General features: G+C 38.0%; 1 protein-coding gene across 2 annotated transcripts in view; it reads right to left on the bottom strand.

The window, feature by feature from the left end:
* Positions 1-483: 483 nt before the first annotated feature.
* rasgrp3 (RAS guanyl releasing protein 3) overlaps positions 484-23,404 on the bottom strand; it is a 51,646-nt gene continuing 28,725 nt past the window's right edge. The window contains exons 10-18 of one of the 2 annotated variants that reach the window (XM_031902401.1): positions 20,646-20,723; positions 16,328-16,441; positions 15,613-15,728; positions 13,164-13,311; positions 12,153-12,189; positions 8,499-8,624; positions 6,426-6,796; positions 5,815-5,883; positions 484-5,194 (exon numbers count right to left, since the gene is read on the bottom strand). In XM_031902401.1, coding sequence (XP_031758261.1) covers positions 5,186-5,194; positions 5,815-5,883; positions 6,426-6,796; positions 8,499-8,624; positions 12,153-12,189; positions 13,164-13,311; positions 15,613-15,728; positions 16,328-16,441; positions 20,646-20,723 — 1,068 coding nt within the window. In that variant the 3' untranslated portion in view covers positions 484-5,185. The remainder of the gene's footprint in view (positions 5,195-5,814; positions 5,884-6,425; positions 6,797-8,498; positions 8,625-12,152; positions 12,190-13,163; positions 13,312-15,612; positions 15,729-16,327; positions 16,442-20,645; positions 20,724-23,404) is intronic. The other variant, XM_012963796.2, reaches the window with a different exon arrangement.

Below are 23,404 nucleotides of genomic sequence, written 5' to 3'. Positions count from 1 at the left end.
AAAAATGTGCAAAGTAGAGTTTTTTTCTGATTTAGCATTATTCTCATACCATGAATCCTGAATGTCAGATCAGACTAAACACTGTATACAATGAGCAACATACTAATAGTATTTCCTGCAGTGCCAGGTGGCAGTTCTATGGAATATGGGAAATGTTGTTCAGTCTGTTTATATCCTGGATCCCTTTTCTTTAGCTTGCACTTCCACACTGCTAATCATTGCACCACCAAACTGCCCACAGCTAATAGGGCCCTGACCAATGGCTGAATATCCAAGGGGAGTATAAACTGAAATGTCCAACAACCACTGGGCAACAGGGTATTTCTAGTATGTACTATTCTCTATAAGGAAGCAGTCACTGGCAGTAAACTCAGTTTTCTATTCTTCTTAAATCCTTTGCATAAAGTTGTCTCTTTTGCATAGCGTATTGCTACAGGAACTGTTTCTTGGTTTCCAAGTGGATATCAGAGACAACAAAAAGGATTTCACAAAAAATACATGACTTCTTTATTTATTATATTACATTATGAGCACTACTCAATAGTATACAGTAGGACAGTCATCCAACCAGCGGCCTGCAAAGGTTTTTGGCAATCCAATTACAGTATCTATAAACATAAACTTACTATAAATAAAGGCAAGGTGAATTCCAACTAATCATTTGCCAGTCTTTCTGAAATTGTGAGGCCAGCCTCACTTGTTAAGTCTCTACTTACAAACCTGGTGAGGCCTGAGGGACCCCTTGTTTCTCATATGTGCCAACAGCCACTGCTTCTCCAAAGTAGAGCCTATCAGGAATGCCATGACCCCAATCCACTGTTCTGCTTATATTTTTATTTCTTTTATGTGGAGGAACTTCAAACATTGTGAACCTAACAATAACTGCAGTGTTAAAGGTGACCTGTCACTCTAAGAAATAATTGAGCAAAAAACTTTACTTACACTATATAAATTATTTAAATTATCTTTTCCTTCGGGCTTAGAATTTACAATCACAGCAAGCAGGCAGGTGCCATTTAGAGGACACTGTTATTTGTAGTTTTGTATCACTCCAAAATCTTGTGTATGTGCCAGAATGGGGGACCTAATGCCTATGCCCAGACTACTGAAAGCATGAGGAGGAAGGATGAATAAGAGAAGGGCAGTGAACTCAAGGAAGTGCTAAATGGAAGGTGACAGTAATGCCTGCCTCTACAGTATGCCTTAGGCATAGAGATGGGACAGGCAAAATATGATTGACAGCTGACATTTTTAAATACAATTATAACAGGTATGGATGTTTTAATAAAAAAAAAAGAATTCAGTTTGGCCTTGACATGAAAGCCTTACAAACAAAACTTGATCCACAAGCTTCTAAAAACAAACTTTAGCTGAATTCCTCTTTCTTATGGCTACTTGACTAGGTCGGGAAAACAAATTATAGGAAAAAATCAAACATTCTGCTCTCTGCATTCCATGCAGAGTAGCATTAAAAGGTCTGCCACAGGGGAGCAGGCAGTAAGGGCAGGGCCTCAATGCAGGTTGCAGCTTTTATAGCTCTGTACCTTGAAACACTGAATGGCATGCAAGGTGGAGGGCAGGAGGGGGAACGACTACATGCCTCCCCCCACCTCCCCTTAAATTGAGTTCTGCCTAACAAATGTACCCTTTTTTATCTTTGCACACTGTATGGGGCATTATAAAGTGACCCCTAAGGGGGGTCTACAAAAATGAGGCAAGGGACAAAAAGACATGTTTTTTGCACTTTTGCCACAATTAAATTTGCAACTACTGGGGGCGCCTCTCCCTCTGTGCAGCACTGCATGTGCTTAGCAGCACTGCATACTCACTTGTGCATTATTCAGAACATGCAAACTGGGTAGTTTTAGGATAGCCTGGCATTCTACACCTTTAATTTGGGACAGGAAGGATGCCACAGTTGTAATGCTAGGAACAACTGATAAGTGCACTAAGGGCTTTAAGGCTAATGGCAGAAGGGGCTGATGCCTACACTGACATCAGCCTTTGCCTGTGCCTCACCCAGATCCGAAGTAGGTGCATTTAGGAACTGAAACCTGCTCCATGTGCCTGCATCCGGGCCGAAGCAATGGCTCCAGGTGCAGGCACAGGCAAAATGCTGATTCCAGCATAGGGGCTGATTGAGGGGCAGATAAATGCAGGCCGAAAATCAGTCCTCTCTGGCATTAGTCTAAGGGCCCATAAATGTGCTAACTGACCAAAAAGAGGTGTATATATTTGTACAGGTAGATGGAAGAATCATGTAAAATCTACACCCTAACATAACTATGGAGTAAATATATAACATATTATTGTGCTAGGGCTGTTAACTCAAATACACTAATTTGTAAATGCTCCTAAATCAAAACAACATAGAGAGACACTATCATGTTTGTTTTATTCACTGATATTTTTTTTTTATATTATTTGCAGTTATTTTTGTTTATTTAACCAAATAAATAATTCAGTAGTAATAACTGTGCATAAACAACCCCTTTGTTGTGACGCTTTTAAGGAGAGGAGAAGTCCATTGTGTAGGTTTGGTTTTTATGTGCGCTGGTAATCTAATTATCTGCCTTGCAAGGAAGTTAGAAACATCTGTTTGCTCTGTTTAGGTCTAGAAATCACAAAAAACATACATGTTTCTGTACTCATCTTAGACAAGGGGGTGTACAACATGTAATAAAGTAGTCTATGGAACAAGAATGCAGTTAAAGACCTAGTTGCCATTTTATAGACCACAAGGCTGTTGCCTAGACAAGCCACCTCAAGAAAATACACATTTTTAATCAAAATATGAACATCTTAAAGGAAAAGGAAAGTCTATTGCCCATTATTCTGAAATAAGTAACATATGCTTGCAGTGCTACTGTGAGCCATGCTCCCTGCAATGTTACCATCTCTGCAAATAGAATCAGATACCTGTATCCAAAAACAGCCCTGCTACCTTTCCTTCCCCACAAGCAATGGCCTAGAGCCTAGGGCCATTGAATGCGCAATAACATCTTGCATAATTATGTGTGATGCGCATAGGTCCCCAAGCACCACCTCCACAACTACCCACTCTAATTGAATGTAATCATAACGGATCATAAAGGTTTGCAAGATAACTATTTAAAGGGGTAGTTCACCTTCAGTTTAACTTTCAGTCTTAGCAACTTTTCAAATGCTATTTATTTTTTTATAGTTTTTTTTAATTATTTTCCTTCCTCTTCTGACTCTTTCCAGCTGTCAAATGGGGGTCACTGTACCTGGCAGCCAAAACTTCCTCTGTTAGGCTACTGCTGCACAAAAAGCTAAATGACTGAAAAACGGCATTTATTTAAAAAATAATGCAATGACACATAAATGCAATGACATCTAGGAAGAGCTGAATGAAAAAGTGAAAGTAATTGCCTGCCGGGGGCATAGCAGCGGGGTAGACAATCTATGATCGACAGATCAACTTTTTAAATACATTTATAACAGGTATGAATGTTTAAATAAAAAAAAGAATTTGGATTTCATGTTTAATTTTTTTATACACTATTTATGTCTTGGTGACAGGTCCCCTTTAAAGGTGAACAACCCCTTTAAAGCCCTGCACATCTCAGCTCTGCATTTAGATGGCTGCTATAGAGAAAGAATGTACCAAGCACATCGATAACAACCTCTTTTGCTGACTCCAGCACCTCTGCATTCCTTTACAAATGCACCGAAATATTTACATTTTTCTCTGGAATGCGTCAGAGAAGAATGATGTTCTCTGGGTCAGTGGTGGAAATAAAAATTCCCGCATGCACATTGTGTGCCACTGGTGGAGGAATTGACAAAGAGATGGGGATCAACAGACAACATTTTAAATAAGGCATAGAATTTGAAATAACTAATATAGCAATCCAGTTGGAGCAAAGTAACTTAACATTTGGACTTAGGGGCAGATTTATCAAATTTCAAGTGCATTCTTTTCATGATTTGGAAAAAAAAAGCGCAGTGAAAAAATGAAAACACCGTCCTATACTTAAGAAAATTCTTAGGAACCACAAATAGTGGGTGTTAAAGAAAAAATCATATACATTGCCAGAAAAAAACTCGGCACGGTTCAATAGAAGTCAATGGGAATTGTCTCTAACAACTTGATTTATTTATTTCCCAGTTTACTAAAACATTTAAGTTATTTAGCCTTATTGTAAATGAATGGAACACTGTGATTCTCGCCAGCATGCGACTCTTTTTCTGAGCCAAAGCACACGCGGGAATATTCTGTGGCATTTTTTTTTAAATGAGCTAATGTTCCAGAAGAAAGGTCGCACAAGATTTTGTTGCAGTTATTTTTTTCGCATCCACTCGGGTGCCTTCAACAGCGGGCGAGCAAAATCTTTTGTCCCACCCGATCGACAAGACGACCAATATCCGACGCTTCTGCAATAACGACAGTGTTGCTGATCCGCCGTACATACGCCACATATCGTACAGAACTAGGTTTCGTACGATAATATCTGTGCGTGTATGGCCACATTATAGGTGTTTTTTACATTCCTTCCCTTCTCCTTTAATGTATGTTTATATATCCCGTACTTGAGGCATTTAAAACATTGATAGTGCCCCTTTAAATGGCCACCATTGCCACAACGGCTTGTACTTTAATATATGGGTTAAATAAACTGTTATGCCTCCTAACATGAACTGTTCCAAAAACCCTCAGCTAGTACTTTATATTTATTGACCCGCTAATGACTTTTATGTTGTGGCATAATTCCAAAAACCCATGTGCTTCCTCTCCGCAATATCTGCTATTATTGATTCAGTATTTATCATTATTGAGGTTTCTTGAGCTCACGACTATAACAAGTGAATTAAAAATAAAAACAGTCCTTTGTGGCAGTTTCTGCTTCCCGTGCTCTCAGAAAAATAAATATCATTCATATCTTTACATAGAGTTACAGTTAAAAATGGAATGTAGTGTGAGGAAAATCAGAGAAAGATGAATATTTTCTTTGAGATTCATTAAACTTCTGTTCAGGTTCCTCCAGTGGTTGAAGGAGAGACAGGCAGTCATGTTCCTGGTTCTACAGAAGAAATAGTGCATCTTTACAGTCATGGAGGCAACAGAATATTGCCAAGAAGGGTTCAGTTCATTCCACACAGTTGCTTATATCTTCTTCCAGCCAAAGGTGTTTACAGGACATCCATGGAATAAACGAGCGAATCAACTATCCTGTAAGTAGATACACACAATTGTTAGAGAATTAATGTGCCAAGTCAGTATTGGTAGTCGTGTATTCGCAGTCTTGACCTGGCATGTAGAATGCCTGGAAAGATGAGGAAAGAGGATGGTGCCCATCTTTTCTAAGAAAAGCTACCTGGTCAGACTGGGGCACCCACCAGGCACTTAAGTCAAGGGCCTGCCACCTAGCCCCTGGGCCCCTAACCACCTCCTCTACTTGCTTACTTTAGGCCACAACACCAGGGAAAACAATTAAATCTTTAATTTTATTTGAATCTTTACAAAGTTGGGGCTGGGGACCAACTTGTGAGCAGGTGGCAGGGCCCAACAGGCTTTTTTCCCGGTATCCCTGTAGGCCAGTCCAACCCTGGGCACAATTATTAAAGAAGAGGAGGACAAGCCCAGGGCATTAGGTAAGCGATTAAGGGAAACCACAGACAAGAATCTTCACCATCTTATAGAGTAATAAAACTAGTGCATACCCACCTAATAAGCTTTCCAAATATGCCCAATTACCTCTGCAGTGCTATAATTTAGCTATTATCACCAACTTAGGTGGCATCACATCCTGCTAATGTGAGCACTTCTGAGTTAGATTAGCATATACGCACATCAGTCATCCAAAAAACTGTGTGTGACATCAGTGGTGACATCAGTGGATCCAGCATGGTGGACGTGATCTTTAAAGACAGAGTGAAATTCACCTGTTATATGTGTGTTATATAAAATTAAGGGGTTTGAGGCAATTAAAATATAGCATGGTGGGGCACAGGGCTCTAGTGGACTGTGGTTTGGCAATGTTTGAGCTTTGGGGGTTTTCTTGTCCTTTTGGGACCTCCCAGTGATATTTGCTTTTCCTTGTACTTTAAAGCCCCAAGAAGATGTTTACTATGGGGCTCAGGAGTACCTAACAACAACTGTTGCTCCTTCATGTAAGTAAGGGTAGTAAGAAGGAATACCTATGCCCCATCCATGAGCACCCAATTCTGTGTACAGGCAGACAGCATGGCATAGCTTTTGCTCTCCATTCTGGAGGCACAAATATCAGGGCCAACTGACTACTTTTCACATTGCCCTCATGAAGGTTCTAGCCTCATATGGGGCAAGGTGTGCATACTGAAGACATTTTAACTTCAAAGCCTTGTGTATAAGAAAATAATACCAAATAATGATAAATTAATATTTTTTTGCATTAATTATTTTAACAGAAATGCAATATTACCTCATTATACTTTTGTATCTTCTCCTTGGTTTCTGTTTCAGACTGCCCTGGGGAATTTTCAGTACTGTTTACTTCAATAATGTCCATGTTGCTTTCCATGCTTGAATTTTCATTTTCCCATTTTGCAAATGCTTTATTTTTTGTAGATTTTCCATAGAACTTGCATTTCATTTTTGGAAATGTATGAGATCCACTGTCATTCCAGGCAGAATCAGGCCACACCGGATCAGTTTGGGTTGCCTGGCTTGTGGTGGAACGTTGAAGGCGCACGGAAATCTTTCTGGCAGAGCCAGTAACCAGAGTAATAGCTCTTCCATCTAAGTCATGATTATCCCTTCCACTTGACGGGAATTCAAAAACTTCATCTTGAGCTAAGGATGAAAAATACATATATAATGCACTGATGTTAAAAAATATTATATGATAGTAAGCCTTGATATAACCCAAATATGTATTGTGGATCAATTCAAGGTTTTATTTAGGCTAGAACCTTATGTGGCTTTATCTGATCTTGTGTGTGAATGAGGAGCAAATCACTGTAGGATGGATGGTCAAATGGTCAGATTTTCCCCAGCACAATACTGTCACATTAGTGAGCTATGTGTCTCTAGCTGTAGGATTGTGCATTCTATTGGCTATAAATAATGAATTATCCCTATAGCAAAAACTTAAAGCTAAAATTAATTTTGTATTCATTTTCATGATCTAAGCCAAGTGTGGCTTTAATCTTCATAGAAAAAAGGCACCAAAGCTGCTATACAGGGGGCATAACAAACATATACAAATATATACAAGTTCAGTATACTATAATGTATTGTAAAATCTAACAAATGTTTTCCTTTCATGCGGTTAAGGCATCTGCTGACAATGGAGGAAAGGAAAAGCATGCTGTAGTAAAGGATTGTTTGTAGTAAGGAAAGTATAGTAATGAATTTCCTACAAAGACATTGAGTGATTTCTTGGTTCAAAAGAGGTAGGTTACCTCTCTGGCACAAAGGAACATATATAATTTTATTTGTTCAACAATCATGATCATTCATCCTGGCTGCTATTTTGAGGTTAGGAAGGATTTTCTCCCCTCTTATGCTGCATTGTTAGCTGGCCTCTTAAGGAGGAGGGGTTTCCTGAAATATTATTCATAGATTTCAATAAAACAATGATCCCAGTGGCAATATTGACTTTCAGGAAAGTGTCATAAAGAACTGATAGACGTAACAATGTATTTCATGCTTTCTGAGCCAGTGCTTCAGAATGTGTTCCACTTCCAACGTTATGAGTAGTAGTACACCATTCTGTTCTATGGGGTTTGGGCAGGGCAGAGCCCACAAGATTAACAAGCATTGCATTAAAATTCATGTAGTGCAACTTGGAGGAGTGGAGGAATAGTTATTAGGAAAGGTCCTTTTCAATGCAGGGACAAAAGAAGAGCTTGGTAAGACTTTCTCCCAATCTCTCTGCCTTCAAGAGATCTCTAAAAACACATTTATTTAGAGAAGCTTAGCCTAATCTAGTTTAACATAACCTCAGTGTGCTGAGCAATACCCTTTGCCACACCTCTCACAACTCATGCCCATTCCCACACCTTGTGTCACAACCCTTTCTCCTTGTAGATTGTAAGCTCTTTTGGGCAGGGCCCTCTTCACCTCTTGTATCGGTTATTGATTGCTTTATATGTTACTCTGTATGTCCAATGTATGTAACCCACTTATTGTACAGCGCTGCGGAATATGTTGGCGCTTTATAAATAAATAATAATAATAATTAATTAATAATAATAATAATATGTTCATAAATTTTCCCTGTGATTGCTCATTAAGAAAATTCAATATTGACAGCACCTGTATATATTTTAGTGAATAAGATTTATAGTTCACAGTACTTCTCTTTACATAGGACTAGGAGTAATGATTTATTATTGACTGTTTATCAGGCTAACCCAAAACAGCAAAATTTAGGACAAAAAAAGTTTGTTGCCTTTCTTAAATAACAACAACAGCTGTGAAGAGTTTCGTTAGTGGCAGTATGTTAAAGGTGGTGTTTTAATATAAAGAATATGTATTATATATTCCTTACCTGGGGCGAGTGATGGACTGCTTGGCAGAGAGCCATTATTCCGGGTAGTTGAGGCTCCTCTGGAATGCTTCCGACATGCTAATACTAACAGGTCTTTGCATTGCTTGTGACAATTTGCTCCACAATCTATAAACCGCAAAGAAAATATATTACATATGTGTGTGTTAATACAGGTATGGGATGTTTTATCCAGAAACCCATTATCCAGTTCTGAATTATGGGAAAGGCCATCTCCCATAGAGTCCATTATAAGCAAATAATTACATTTTTTTAAGACCGATTTCTATGTAATAAAACAGTGGCTTGTACTTAATCCCAACAAATCCTCATTGGAGGCAAAACAATCCTTTTAGGTTTACTTAATATTTAAATCATTTTTAGCAGACTTAAGGTTTGGTGATCCAAAACAATAACTGTCCCATTATCGATTAAAAATTAGGTTTAAAAGTGTTGCAAGTTTCCCTCAGTGATCCCATAATAGGAGATGGTGTCTCTAGAGATTTGTCATTGACTCTGTCATTGACTTTCAATGTGTCAGTGTGGGGGGAGCTGAATGACTCCAGGAAGCCATAAGTATAGTGACATACAGTGGTGTGAAAAACTATTTGCCCCCTTCCTGATTTCTTATTCTTTTGCATGTTTGTCACACTTAAATGTTTCTGCTCATCAAAAACCGTTAACTATTAGTCAAAGATAACATAATTGAACACAAAATGCAGTTTTTAAATGAAGGTTTACGTTATTAAGGGAGAAAAAAAACTCCAAATCTACATGGCCCTGTGTGAAAAAGTGATTGCCCCCCTTGTTCAATTTCTGTAGTCACCCCCAGGCCTGATTACTGCCACACCTGTTTCAATCAAGAAATCACTTAAATAGGAGCTACCTGACACAGAGAAGTAGACCAAAAGCACCTCAAAAGCTAGACATCATGCCAAGATCCAAAGAAATTCAGGAACAAATGAGAACAAAAGTAATTGAGATCTATCAGTCTGGTAAAGGTTATAAAGCCATTTCTAAAGCTTTGGGACTCCAGCGAACCACAGTGAGAGCCATTATCCACAAATGGCAAAAACATGGAACAGTGGTGAACCTTCCCAGGACTGGCCGGCCGACCAAAATTACCCCAAGAGCGCAGAGACAACTCATCCGAGAGGCCACAAAAGACCCCAGGACAACATCTAAATAACTGCAGGCCTCACTTGCCTCAATTAAGGTCAGTGTTCACTACTCCACCATAAGAAAGAGACTGGGCAAAAACGGCCTGCATGGCAGATTTCCAAGGCGCAAACCACTTTTAAGCAAAAAGAACATTATGGCTCGTCTCAATTTTGCTAAAAAACATCTCAATGATTGCCAAGACTTTTGGGAAAATACCTCGTGGACCGACGAGACAAAAGTTGAACTTTTTGGAAGGTGCGTGTCCCGTTACATCTGGCGTAAAAGTAACACAGCATTTCAGAAAAAGAACATCATACCAACAGTAAAATATGGTGGTGGTAGTGTGATGGTCTGGGGTTGTTTTGCTGCTTCAGGACCTGGAAGGCTTGCTGTGATAGATGGAACCATGAATTCTACTGTCTACCAAAAAATCCTGAAGGAGAATGTCCGGCCATCTGTTCGACAACTCAAGCTGAAGCGATCTTGGGTGCTGCAGCAGGACAATGACCCAAAACACACCAGCAAATCCACCTCTGAATGGCTGAAGAAAAACAAAATGAAGACTTTGGAGTGGCCTAGTCAAAGTCCTGACCTGAATCCTATTGAGATGTTGTGGCATGACCTTAAAAAGGCGGTTCATGCTAGAAAACCCTCAAATAAAGCTGAATTACAACAATTCTGCAAAGATGAGTGGGCCAAAATTCCTCCAGAGCGCTGTAAAAGACTCGTTGCAAGTTATCGCAAACGCTTGATTGCAGTTATTGCTGCTAAGGGTGGCCCAACCAGTTATTAGGTTCAGGGGGCAATTACTTTTTCACACAGGGCCATGTAGGTTTGGATTTTTTTTCTCCCTAAATAATAAAAACCCTCATTTAAAAACTGCATTTTGTGTTTACTTGTGTTATCTTTGACTAATAGTTAAATGTGTTTGATGAGCAGAAACATTTAAGTGTGACAAACATGCAAAAGAATAAGAAATCAGGAAGGGGGCAAATAGTTTTTCACACCACTGTAAATGCTAAGTATGAGGATGGGTATGAAGGATATCATAAGCTATGAGTTAATATTTCAGCTTAAGGAGCATATATATATATACAGCATTTTAGCTCAATATTTTGTTTTCTTGACCTAATACACAGCTGGATGCCCACCTACCTACGTGCTCAGGTCTAATGCCCATGGGGAAGGCATACTAATCTGAACCTTTAGGCACTAACCAATGGAGTTAATAACAAGTAAGCCTGGCTTTTTAGAATTCATTTAATCATATCTGTTCATTTGTTTTAGAGCAGCAGTGAAATAGCGGGGCTCCTAAATACTTCACAGAGCTCAGCCAGCTGTAAGCAGGTATAATGATTTTACCATTAATTTAGTGAGTATTCTGCTCTATTGCACACCATGATAAATATGCAATGACTATTCCTAGAATAGATTTCTTATCAGAAGGCAAGCAAACTGTAAACTGAGCTGCGTTGTTTCAATACTGTAAGAAGTTTGCCAAAAACTTAGTTGTTTAGATTTATATTTGAATATGTCATTAGCAATATGGGCCTTGATAAATCATACTGGGAGTTGACAGTACATTTTTGCCATGGTCTAAACACAACATAAGCCTCAGGGTAAACAGTACAGTAAGGGGGTGATTTATCAACGGTCGAGTTCTATAGAAGTCAATGGGAGTTGCTCTGGGCAAATAATTTACGAGTTTTATTTCAAATTTGAAACTTGTATATTCGAGTACAGGTATGGGACCTGTTATCCAGAATGCTCAGGACCTGGGGTTTTCCAGATAAAGGATCTTTCCATAATTTGGATCTCCATAACTTAAGTCTATTTAAATATTAAATAAGTCCAATAGGATTGTTTTGCCTCCAATAAGGATTCATTATACCTTAGTTAGGATCAAGTACAAGGTACTGTTTTATTATTACAGAGAAAAAGGAAAAATGTGAATTATTTGATTAAAATAGAGTCTATGGCAGATGTCCTTTCCGTAATTCAGAACTTTCTGGATAATGGGTTTCCTGAAAAGGAATCCCATACCTGCATTTGAGTTTTTTTTATTCAGACAAGTTAACCACTTAACTACTTAACCACTAAAATAAGCGAGCATACGATATCTGAAAATTGATAAATAAGCCCCTTATTTTTTATCCATGTCTTGGGCTTGTATGTGACCACCTAGCGCATTGTATGTGACCACCTAGCGCATAACTGTCTTAAAATAAATAAATGGATAGCTATTTTTATATAAAAAGTGTGTATTTTATTATGTTGGATTCTACAGAATCTATATTAGAATCTTATCAATCTTACAATGACACTTTATTTTAAGGGGATGGGTGAATTTCCTAGATAAGTAATATCAATGACTGAGCCAATGTTTTAGTGTTCTGCACTACTGTCAACAGAAACATGGAAATTGTATCCCAAGGGATCCAGCTGCATTTAAGACATATGTTCCAGGAACTGTAAAAATCACCATTTGATATTTACCTTTGCACTTGAATCCTTGTTTGATTATACCCCACAGCTGCAATGGAAGAGAGAATAGCTTAATGCAAGTGAAGAAGTAAGCCAGAAGCAAAGTCAGGTCATAAGGAAGGATATACCAAGAGTCATACTAACATAAACAGGATATAACTAAACGTAACATTCTTCCTGACAGAAGCCACTCTGTTAAGGCATCATTGCATTCAGTCAGCTAGAGGGACATAAGCTGCAGCTTGGCAAAATTGTTTCGGAAAAAAAAGCATGTATAGAAGCAACTAGCTTTACTGATTCAAAAAGAAAGCAAAACATGGGTCTACTTCTCTTTGCTGTTCTTGGCATTCATTATATTATTTTTTCAAGGTGTTTTTTTAGATATGTACCCTAGAATTATGCTAGGGCACGTAGTTTGCCTTTGGCCATATAGTAAGCACCCAACTGCAGATTTCTATGTGCCTTTCTATGTGCCCCATCTAAGGAAATGTGCACTAGGGTGTCCAAGGAGCAACCACTGAGAGCAAGTAACAGTCTGCGTGCTATCTACTTTTGGGAAAAATCACCCAGATACTTTGTCATTAGAGGGCACTGGCGCTTTTATATTTTAGCACAGAATCTTTTACCCTCCTAAAATAGTTAAATAGTTCTGGCACAAAGCATTTTATTATTTAGTTTAAAAATAAAAACCCTTATCCAGTTCCTCCATTAGTGGTTTGTCAGTTCTTGTTTTAGTGGGTTGCTTAGTTTGTTTTAGGCAACGGTATCCATGTCAGTCATGAAAGGATATTTTTAAGGAATGTAATCATCCTCAGATGTTTAACATTGCTCCTCCTGCAATCGGTATAGTTAAAGTCTATAACCCAAATTTCATTTTATACTTTATTTTTTGAAGAATCGTTGATCCAACTACTACAGAGTAGGGCATGCTGGCATGCTTAGTAGTCAATAGCCAAAGGTTTTATTTTCCTGCACAATGCTTTGTAAATGGCAAGCACTTGAAAGGCAATAAAATAAACTTACAAATCCTGCACAGTGTTCACAGAATGTTGGCTTTAAATAAGTCATCTCTTGGAAGTTGTGAATAAATCCAGGCCCCAGTTTACAATGAAACTGGGATTTAGCCCGCAGAAAATATGCCATCATTTCAGACTTGCTGATTCGTCCATCTCTAATAAAAGGGAAAAGAGGGGTAAACATCACTAGGATTATTTCTTAAAGCATATAACTGTAAACTTGAATGCAACAGGAAATCATATAATACATCAGATTGTTTAACTTATGTATTTACTAATGTGATTAGTGTTTATTGCATTTGCACAATTCCATCTTTATGTCCATAACATAAACTTGTACATAAACATAATGAGCACTTTCGACTGCAGGAGTTCCTGTGCCTACTCCTGTTTGGTTGCTATGGGTCACTGAAATAATCATAACTTGACAGCATTCATTGCTTCACTTTTTAATAGTGTTTGATAAATGTCTCATGTCTGGGACTTGGTAATTTACTGTAACCCTATATTGGCCTAAAAGTGCCCTTTCCAGCTTATTTTTATGGTCATAGATGCCGTTGGTATTAGTGTTGTCCCGCCATTTATAATATGGTTGCCTATAATTAACTGTATAAAGAAAAACATGTGAAAGAAGCCATGGGACAGATGTATAAGTCAAATTGTTTTTTTCTAGTAAAAAGTTGCATTCTTCCTAAAATTTGTTATATTGTTCATTCTAATAACTTCTCGTGGCATTCTGAAAACTTTTGCCAGCAATCTGAAGTTTTTTCTGATTTTTTTTCTCATTTTTGAAGGCTGTAGAAAATTCATGCAAATTATTTTTTTACTATCTTCTCACACAGGAAAAAAAATGCTAGTGAACATTGGTAAATATAAGTAAAGTCCTAAAATTTTGAATATTTTTTAATTAGTGATACATTTTGAAAAAAAATCATAAATCTACGCCATATTCAAGTGCATTTCAAAATAAAGCTTGGGGTAAGGAGGAAATGTTGGAATGTTACTAAAGATTCTTTCTATTGTAATAATTACAATAGTTATTTGAGTGCTGCAGATGGCATATTTGCCTCCAATGTATACAACAGCTAGAAAAGACAAGAACTGTACACTATGTTCTTTCCTGTTTCCTCCTAATAATATACACAATTTATACACATTCTATTTGCTAAAGAATAGTAGAATTACCTATTGCATGTGGGAGTATTTTTGCAGTTATGTTAGAACATTCCCAGGATCCTAATTATTGCAGTGTTATTAGTTATACTGTTATGATTTCTTAGAGCTCCAACACAAGTTCTAAGTTACAGGGGTAAAGTCAGTAGGCTAGTGTAGTATTAAACTGCAGCCTAAAAGGAGAGTTTTTGGTTTATCTAAATGCTGCTTCAAGAAGTTTGTGAGCCCCTACTAACTGGGTCCACTAAATATTAGCCGAGCCCTAAGTAGTTACTACCTTGGACCGATTCGGCAGCTAATCGGCCCGTGTATGGGGAGAGCAGAGCGGCCTGGCCGACCGATATCTGGCCTGAAATTGGCCAGATCTCGATCGGCCAGGTTAGAAAATCTAGTCGGATCGGGGACCGCATCGACTCGTTGATGTGGTCCCCGATCCGACTGCCCCATTGCCGCCCACATAATCCGATCGTTTGGCCCCAGGGCCAAACGATCGGATTATTTTTTTTTTTACCTAAATGCTCCCCGATATCGCCCACCCGTAGGTGGGGATATCGGGGGAAGATCCGCTCGCTTGGCGACATTGCCAAGCGAGCGGATCTGCTCGTGTATGGCCACCTTAAGTCTGTCACACTTATTGGTATGTCCTGTTTAAATACTTTGCAAAAGACTCAAGAAATGCATGGGTGTTCCTTCATGTTCATAGCCATACAGGTTGGTGTTAGCAGGAATAGTTCCACTTCTCCACTGCAGCTTTTTTCAGCTACACTGATGGTTTAGTGCAATTTATTGGTTGATGGCCAGCTTGTTATTTTGTGAGGGAAGGCCATCTCCAATTAAGTCAATAGAATCAAATGATTCTAATTTTCAAAAATAATTTTCTTATTCTCTGTAATAATAAAACAGTATCTTGTAATTGATGGCAACTAAGCTGCATGAACCCATATTGGTGGCAAGACAATCCTTTTGTGTTTATTTAACATTTAAATTATTTTTAGAAGACCTAAGGTATAGTGATTCAAATGATAGTTTTCTAGAGAAAACACATTCATTCTCAAAATAAGACATTGTGGTAAATGGCAGTGCCATCTTTCAAAATTTTCTGAATAACTAATTTATGTATAATAAGTGCCCTGCCTGTATAATATGGCAGAGGTCAATGTCTTTTATAGAAATACAAGATTAATAAAGTCACATTTGAATTTGCCGTTAGCCTAAACACCAGTCTGCCGTAAGTTTACAGCATGTAAGACAACAACAATCTTTAGTCACACGTGATAACTTACTGGTCTTTGTCTAAAACACAGAAGGAGTCCAGAAAAGGAAAGTTGGCAGCTATGCTCTCAAAGTCCTCTTGGGAAATGTATCCATCATGATCGTGGTCATAATTTCGGAAAACAGACTATAAAATATAATTTTATATATCAAGTTGTTTATCATCCATGCAAACAATTTCAGTTTTGCATGATATTTCTCTATTGCTTTCTTTTAAAGGCATTTAAACCCTTCTATAAATCTGTCCCACTTTGTTTCCTAGCTCTCAAATGTAGGTAGCTAAATCTTATTTACAGACATCAGTGGATTCACAAATGAGAATCGTACTTAACAATACCACATAGGCCATCTTGCTGTTGTGTGGCTCATAGAGTTTACCACGCAGAATGAAAATGAGCAAGGAAAGCCTTGTGCCTGCCAACACTGCATTCTGCAAAAAAAGGCACTTTTTTGCTTAGTCATTTTGTATTTTGAAACTATTAGCTCTTTAAAGCTATCTCATAGCTCTCCAAAGTAGGCATCCCATATGTAATACGGTTGTACTATTCGTAAAGGATATATCAAAGCTGATTTTTTGTTTGATCTTGTCTCATGGAATACCCAACTTCTCCTTACCTGCTACACTTTTAAGTTTAAATATTTGTATACTTGAAAAAGAGTTTGTTTTGTTTCATTATGGAAAAGTATATAAAATAAAAGTATAAAAAATAATTGTGAATAACTTACTTCAACAAGTTTGCGGATGTGCTTGCTGATAATGTTTGGATCAGGCTTTGTAGTCACTACTGCTGCCCAATCAAGTGGTACAACAGGCTTGTTCGGAGTTGTTGGGGAAGTTGGCTGTTGAGGTATAAATACATTTTTAATGTATATTATTTAAAAACAGCAATTCAGTTTTGGAGCATATGTAACTCAATGGCAAAGGCTTAGTCAAGAGCAGCCAAGGCCAACCTATTGGCATAAGTCCTATAATATAAACTCCAGTTAAGATTCAGTGATCATAGGTTAAATATATTTTACTTATACAGATCCAGAATCAAAAACTTAGCTCACAATTGCAATTCCAGGACTGTGCACAAAACCATTGTACACATTATATTTTCTGCTCTTTTTCTACTCATTTAAAAAATGTTAGGATTCCAAGATTTTTCTCTATCTTGGTCATAGTGTTTATTAATTTAAGAAAAAATGTGAAGTGCAGATGAGGTTTGTCAGATGTAGAATGTCAGTGATTATTTATTGACTTCTAAGTAAAGGTCATTAAAAGAAGTGGAGCTGAAAAAGGTCATTGAACTCTGAAGTGCTTACAGTACTTTATCGACATATTGCAAATAACTGACATCTTCTATAAAAGCTGATTTAACAGTGAAGAGTAAACCTCAAGCACTTGAGAGAAATTGTCATTTGAAAATTCATTTTTGTACTGCTTTGTACCCTCTTTTATATTAGTGTATGCCTTTCCTCAGATTGGGCTTGGTGAATTGTATTATTATTATTTATATAGCGCCATCAATTTACGCAGCACTTTACAGAATAGAGGGGTACAAAAGACATAACATGAACAAATAAACAATACACAAAATGGTTTGCAGTTACACTGGATGAGGATAGGAGACACTAGGGGAAGCCTTGCTCGCAAGAGCTTACATTCTAAAAGAGAGGGCTGAGACATAAGGTCAGGGTAACTAGCATGGTGTTGGAGTTCATGTAGGTGTGTAAAGTGACAGTAAGGGGTATATTTATCACACTGTAAAAAGTGGAGTAAAACATTACTGGTGATGGTGTTCATAACAGCCAATCAGATGCTTTGCATTGGTTTTCTAACTGTTGAATTCTAATTGCTGATTGTTTGCCCTGGGCAACATCACCTGTGATGTTTCACTCCACTTTTTACACAGCATGATAAATATACCCCTAAGTGCGGAGTGAGAGGAAGAATCCAGTGGTTAGTGAATGTTTGGGGGGTTTAGGCTATAGGCTTGAGTGAAAAGGTGAGTTTTAAGAGACTGTTTAAAGGCTTGGAGAGTCTGGCAGTGCCTAATGGGACGGGGAAGAGCGCTCCAGAGGGTGGGTGCAGCGTGTGAGAAGTCCTGGATGCGAGAGTGAGAGGAGGTGATGAGTGAGGAGGAGAGAAGGAGGTCATGAGTAGAGCAGTACTGTGCATGTTAATGGCTCTGGCTTATATTTAAAGATCAAGAGGTTTACAAATCTGATCAAAAGAATATTTTCAGTGCGCTGCATGTATATATATATTTCTTTATTTTAGTCTAACATAGATGACGGCAAAATACTGTTTAACAAACATAAGGTACTTTAAGCTTAAAAAACTTTCCATGCCTTGATTAAAGTTGAGATAGGTGTTACTGCTATGGTTTTACTATAGTAGATTGTATCCTTCTGAACAGGAAGTGGCAAGTGAAAATGTAAACTTAGTAAAGCACGACTTGATCTCTATCTGAGCCCCACCCCAATTCCATTTCGCCAGGCAACCTAAATATACATTGTGTGGGAAGCCTCTTTCCTTTAAGTTAAGTAAGGCCCTGCACCAACGCTGTCATTTTAGAGAACAAAAATACTATACTAAAATCATGGTTCTTTGATATTTCTATCTACAATTTGTTTCATTGTGATTTTTTAATATATAATAAATGTTTACAAAAATAGAAATATGCTGGCTGCATTAGTATATAATCTCTCCATTGAGGAATCTTTGCACAGGACAAACACAACTGGCTTACAATGTGCCACATTTACTACATAATTAGTGAGCTTGTGGGTCTCGTGAATAAATGAGAATCATTCTAAAGGGATAAAGTAAAAAAGTGCATGCATTGGGAAATTGGGAAATAACTACTTATTGTAATTTAACATGAAAGCACATCTGTAGTTTGCCAAAAAGTAAAAGAGTTAGGTGAGATCTTTTTGGTCAAAGTTCAAAGTAATATGTGTGGCACAAATCTTACACTGCATATGTTACATGAAGAGGCTTTTTGGCACTGATGTTGCATGTGCTAGAGGCAAGAAAGAGTTTTGGGCCAGATGAAGGATGGAACTAATTATGAAATTTTGTACATTACATTACATTAACATTTATTTATAAAGCGCCAACATATTCCGCAGCGCTGTACAATAAGTGGGTTACATACATTGGACATACAGAGTAACATATAAAGCAATCAATAACCGATACAAGGTGAAGAGAGCCCTGCCCAAAAGAGCTTACAATCTACAAGGAGAAAGGGTTGAGACACGAGGTGTGGGAATGGGCATGACCAGAGTTGTGAGAGGTGTGGCACAGGGTATTGCTAAACTAGATTAGGGTAAGCTTCTCTGAATAAATGTGTTTTTAGAGATCTCTTGAAGGCAGAGAGATTGGGAGAAAGTCTGACAGTTTGTGGGAGCGAATTCCAGAGAAGGGGGGCAGCCCTTGCAAAGTCTTGAATGCGAGCGTGTGAGGAGGGAATGAGAGAGGAGTTGAGGAGCAGGTCAGTAGAGGAGCGTAACAAGCGGGTTGGATGGTACCTAGAGATGAGTTCAGAGATGTAGGGTGGGGCAGAGTTATGAACTGCTTTGAATGTGAGAGTCATTAGTTTGAATTTTATCCTGGATGGTAGGGGAAGCCAGTGCAGGGATTGGTAGAGCGGCATGGCAGAGGAGAAGCGGTTGGAGGGGTGTGTGAGCCGGGCAGCAGTATTCATTATGGACTGGAGAGGGGACAGTCTTTGGAGGGGAAGGCCAATTAATAGGGAAGGCTTGCTCAGTAACACCCTTACTAGTCTGCTGAAATGACTGCTGCGCTGCACTTCTCTATAATGCTAAACTGTTACGCTATCTATAAATGTCTATAAGGTAACATACATAATGTCCTCCTTGCATAGTTTATATCTGCACAGTAATACTTGAATTTCTCTACTTCATTCAATTCATTACTAACATCCCTCTTAACCCCCTGTAATTATCATTTAAGTTTCTTAACACGCTTTGTATTCTCCTGTGGATAGAAGTGCTAAATTGAAAAAAAAAATATCCTTAAACAAATCTAACACTTACCTAACTGTCAATAATATCCTCACATAGAATAACATTGCTTTCACATGCATTTATATGTTTAAAAACAAAACAAAACTGTAGTTTCAGCTAATCCCCTGTAATATATATGGATCATATGGATCTGTCCACTTGTCACTGCCCATCTGTTAACATGCTTCTTGCATCAAGCAACTAGAGAGCCACTGTGTGGCATGAACAGCCCTCTGCATCTCTAATACTAGTCCTCTGCCCCCCCATGCACCTTCAATCAGCTGAATTGTATAGTATATTTCAAATCAAACACATTTGGCCTGTACCATCATGCTTTTATGAGGAAAAATAGCATTTTTTTAAGTTACATTTTACTGGCAAGTAACTTCCCAATACAGTTTGCTTCTGAAGATGTGTAGAGAGATAATCCTGGACATTTTTGTACCCTTTTACATGCCACAGCCAGTGTCAAACATGGTGTCCCAGGGCCCACCAGAGAATCTGACACACTGACCCCCTCTGTAACAGCAGTTAGATATACTGTTACTAAATGGTAAAGGGTTTTTATATAGACCCATAGAAAAAGGATGGACTGATAAGAATTCTTCTATGTTGGGGCAAAATAGGGCCTGAGCCTACCGGGAGATCCTGTGGCCAGTCCAACCATGACAACAAATTACAAGCATAACAGCATATTTGAAACCATTCCTATTTACAAACCTGTGCTATATTGCTAATTGTACATTTGTGGTGGAAAAAGAAGTGCTTGGTTGAAAAAAAGCAACATAAAAACTTAATGCCACCATTTTTACACAGCATTTACACAGTTTTCAAATTTGTTCCATTGACTTCAAGGTCTGCAGTGGTGTAAAATAATGAGGATACCAATAAAACTTTATAAATGCTATTTTTTAATACCCACCTTTTTTTTTGCTATACAAAAAAATGCATTATACAGCTTTATAAATATGCCACATAATCACCACTCAGTATTTGCAATAGATATTAGAAATGGGTATCGTACCGATTTAGGATTCCGCGGCTCAAGCACCAAGGAAAGCTTGTAAATATCATCTTCAGTGTGATACAAATCCAGTGACAACTAAAAATTGCAAAAAGTGTTTTTTTTAGTAAATTGTGCACTCATTTTAGCAAACATTTGTGAAACGGTTTATCATAGTGTGTCTAACACCTCCAAATTCTGTTCCTTAAAGGACAAAGGAAAGGATTGAAGACCGGGGGGGAGGGGTGCAATTAATTAGGCATCCACAATGAATAGAATTTTAACCTCAGACCCTGGGCCAAGCTTCTGAACAAGCTTGGGGTATTTTACTTTAGCGCTGTGCTGCCATCCCAGAGATGCCTTGTGGCTGGCCTTGGCCTTGTGCATGCACAGTAAGGTCAAAGTTTGTATATTATTCTAAAGGTCATGATTTTACATTGCTGGGCCCAGGATAGCCAGGAGGAATTTCTGGGACAAGAAGGAACATGGCGGTGTGGCACTAGAATATTACCTGGGGCCAGTGCTTTTCATGAAACCAAATAACTTACCAGGGGATTTGGGGTATGTGAATTACTTGGGCGTGCTTAACCCTTTCCTTGTCCTTTTAAAGGTTTAATCTACGCTCCCTTGAGCATTTATATGCAATTATATTGCATTTCCCCCCCTAGTATTTATAGAAGTTTTCTCGCAGCCTTCATGTGTATAAGATTCTCCAATTAGAATCCTGCACGCTGTGGGGCTGGTTTACTAATGCTCAATTCCAATCTATCCTTTAAGATTAGTGGTATTTATTACCCAACAATCAATCCTATAATTGTTCAGATTAATTTGTACGGATCAATCACATCTAGCATGTTCAGAACAGTGATTGTGATGAATATCAATACTGATCTAATCCACTTGAGAACTAAGACTTAACATTGCCCAGAGCATTCTGTAGGGTTCATCAAACCAGTCATTATTTTGACTAATTTTGGATAATGAATCCTGAAAAACCAGTGTATGATAATAATATCATAACCTGATACTGGTTCAAACAAGGGAAGACTGCAGTTCAGAAGCACTTTTTGTCTGTGCACTAAGATACTGAAACAGTTATAGATCACTTGTCATTGAGTTGTTTACTTATTTTATTTGGTAAGAATCAAGCTTGGCTTCTGAAGACATGGTTTTTACTTATTAATTACAGTTAATATAATGCAAACATGTGACAATAATACAATATATGTGCCAAATTATCCACACTATACTGTACCTTGATAGGGCTTGATTGCATAAACTGCTTTTCAGCAGCCTGGGGGAAGCTATTTCCCTTTGCACTGTTGCTTCTTGGTCAGGAGGTTGTAGTCCACTAAGGCAAGAAACAACAGAAAGTGAGGTCTGCAAAGGAAAATGTCTTCCTTCAGCCTGCCATAAACAGCACATGCAATGTAATTATTGTATTTCATCTTATAGAAATATTCCCTTTATTTATATTTTATGATAAATAAAATATCTATGTATGTTATTCTTGATTTTACTGACACCAATACAAGGGTGGTGTTTGTGTGTGCTGTGAAATTCCATCCCTATAAAAATAAGGGCAATGATGACTAATTCTGTAGTCAGGGAAAAACTCTTGAAACACCCCCATAAATTGTATGGCAGATGCTTTGAAGTGTGAATACATTTGCTTGTCAAGTGATTGTTGCTCAAAAGCACCAACTGCCAATGTTCTAACTAACTGGCAACTTTCTGGAGATTAACAACACAAATTTACAAGCGATAAGGATGATTTTTATAAAGGGCATGTGAGACTGTGGTTACAAAGAAGGAACACAGAAATCCAGAGAAAGAGGGAGCTATAGTGTTACAAGAGGAATTCTTCAAGAAGCAATACAGTTTTTTAAAGAAAGGTTATCTAAATGATCAGAAGTCACACACATATTGGTCGCCACCACTTTTGGTCAGCAGAAGGAGAAACAGAGAAAAAGAAAATTGGGAGAAACTGTTTAGGGAACAAAAAGGAAATGTAGAAACAGTCACAGTAAAATAATGGGAGAATAGGGGGAATACGGCTCACAACAGATTTGCACATTTACAGATAAGCACCCAGAAATCAACATGAGAAAAAGAGGAAACATATTAGGGAAGAAGATACAAAAGGTGGAGGGAAGGAGGACAGGGAAGTAGGGATTTTTAATTCACGCCATAAAAAATGAATGAGCAATAAATAGAAAGTTTTATGGAAAGACCGGTCATTTGCCCATGCGAAACTTCAACATGTTTATTGATGTAGAAAAACGCATTATAGAACTGAGGAAACAATCTGTGCTAATCCAGACATAATTGATAGGTGCCCCTTGAAACAAGAAATAAATGGAAAAAAACCTCAAGACATACATAGAGGATTAAAAGTGAAATCAAACTATAGTCTTACTCAGGAAAAAGGTAATTATATTAGATGATATAAGGGAATTTTCAAAAAATTACTGAAATGACCAAACAGACCTTGCGTCAACCCTAATTTCATTGTTACCTCATAAAATCCATCATTCGGTAAAGATAACAATGCGCCAAACATTTGCAAATCCAAGCTAGCAATCTGAAGAAATCTGTCAATATATTTTTTTCCATTATGTCACTCTCTTTCTTGGTTTGTCTCTGGCTTTTACTATCCTGAACAGCAGACATGTGCACTAATAGCCTGCAATCCTTTGAACATGAGCATTAAAAGCATTAATGGTGCTCTTCTTGTCCTTGACTAAAATGTGCCACACAGAAAGTGTATGCAAATGTTA

The sequence above is a fragment of the Xenopus tropicalis genome, chromosome 5 (genome assembly GCF_000004195.4).
Source record: "Xenopus tropicalis strain Nigerian chromosome 5, UCB_Xtro_10.0, whole genome shotgun sequence".
In the NCBI taxonomy this organism is placed as follows: domain Eukaryota; kingdom Metazoa; phylum Chordata; class Amphibia; order Anura; family Pipidae; genus Xenopus; species Xenopus tropicalis.
Note: the sequence above shows the minus strand (reverse complement) of the source record. Positions and strands in the feature narration are given on the sequence as shown.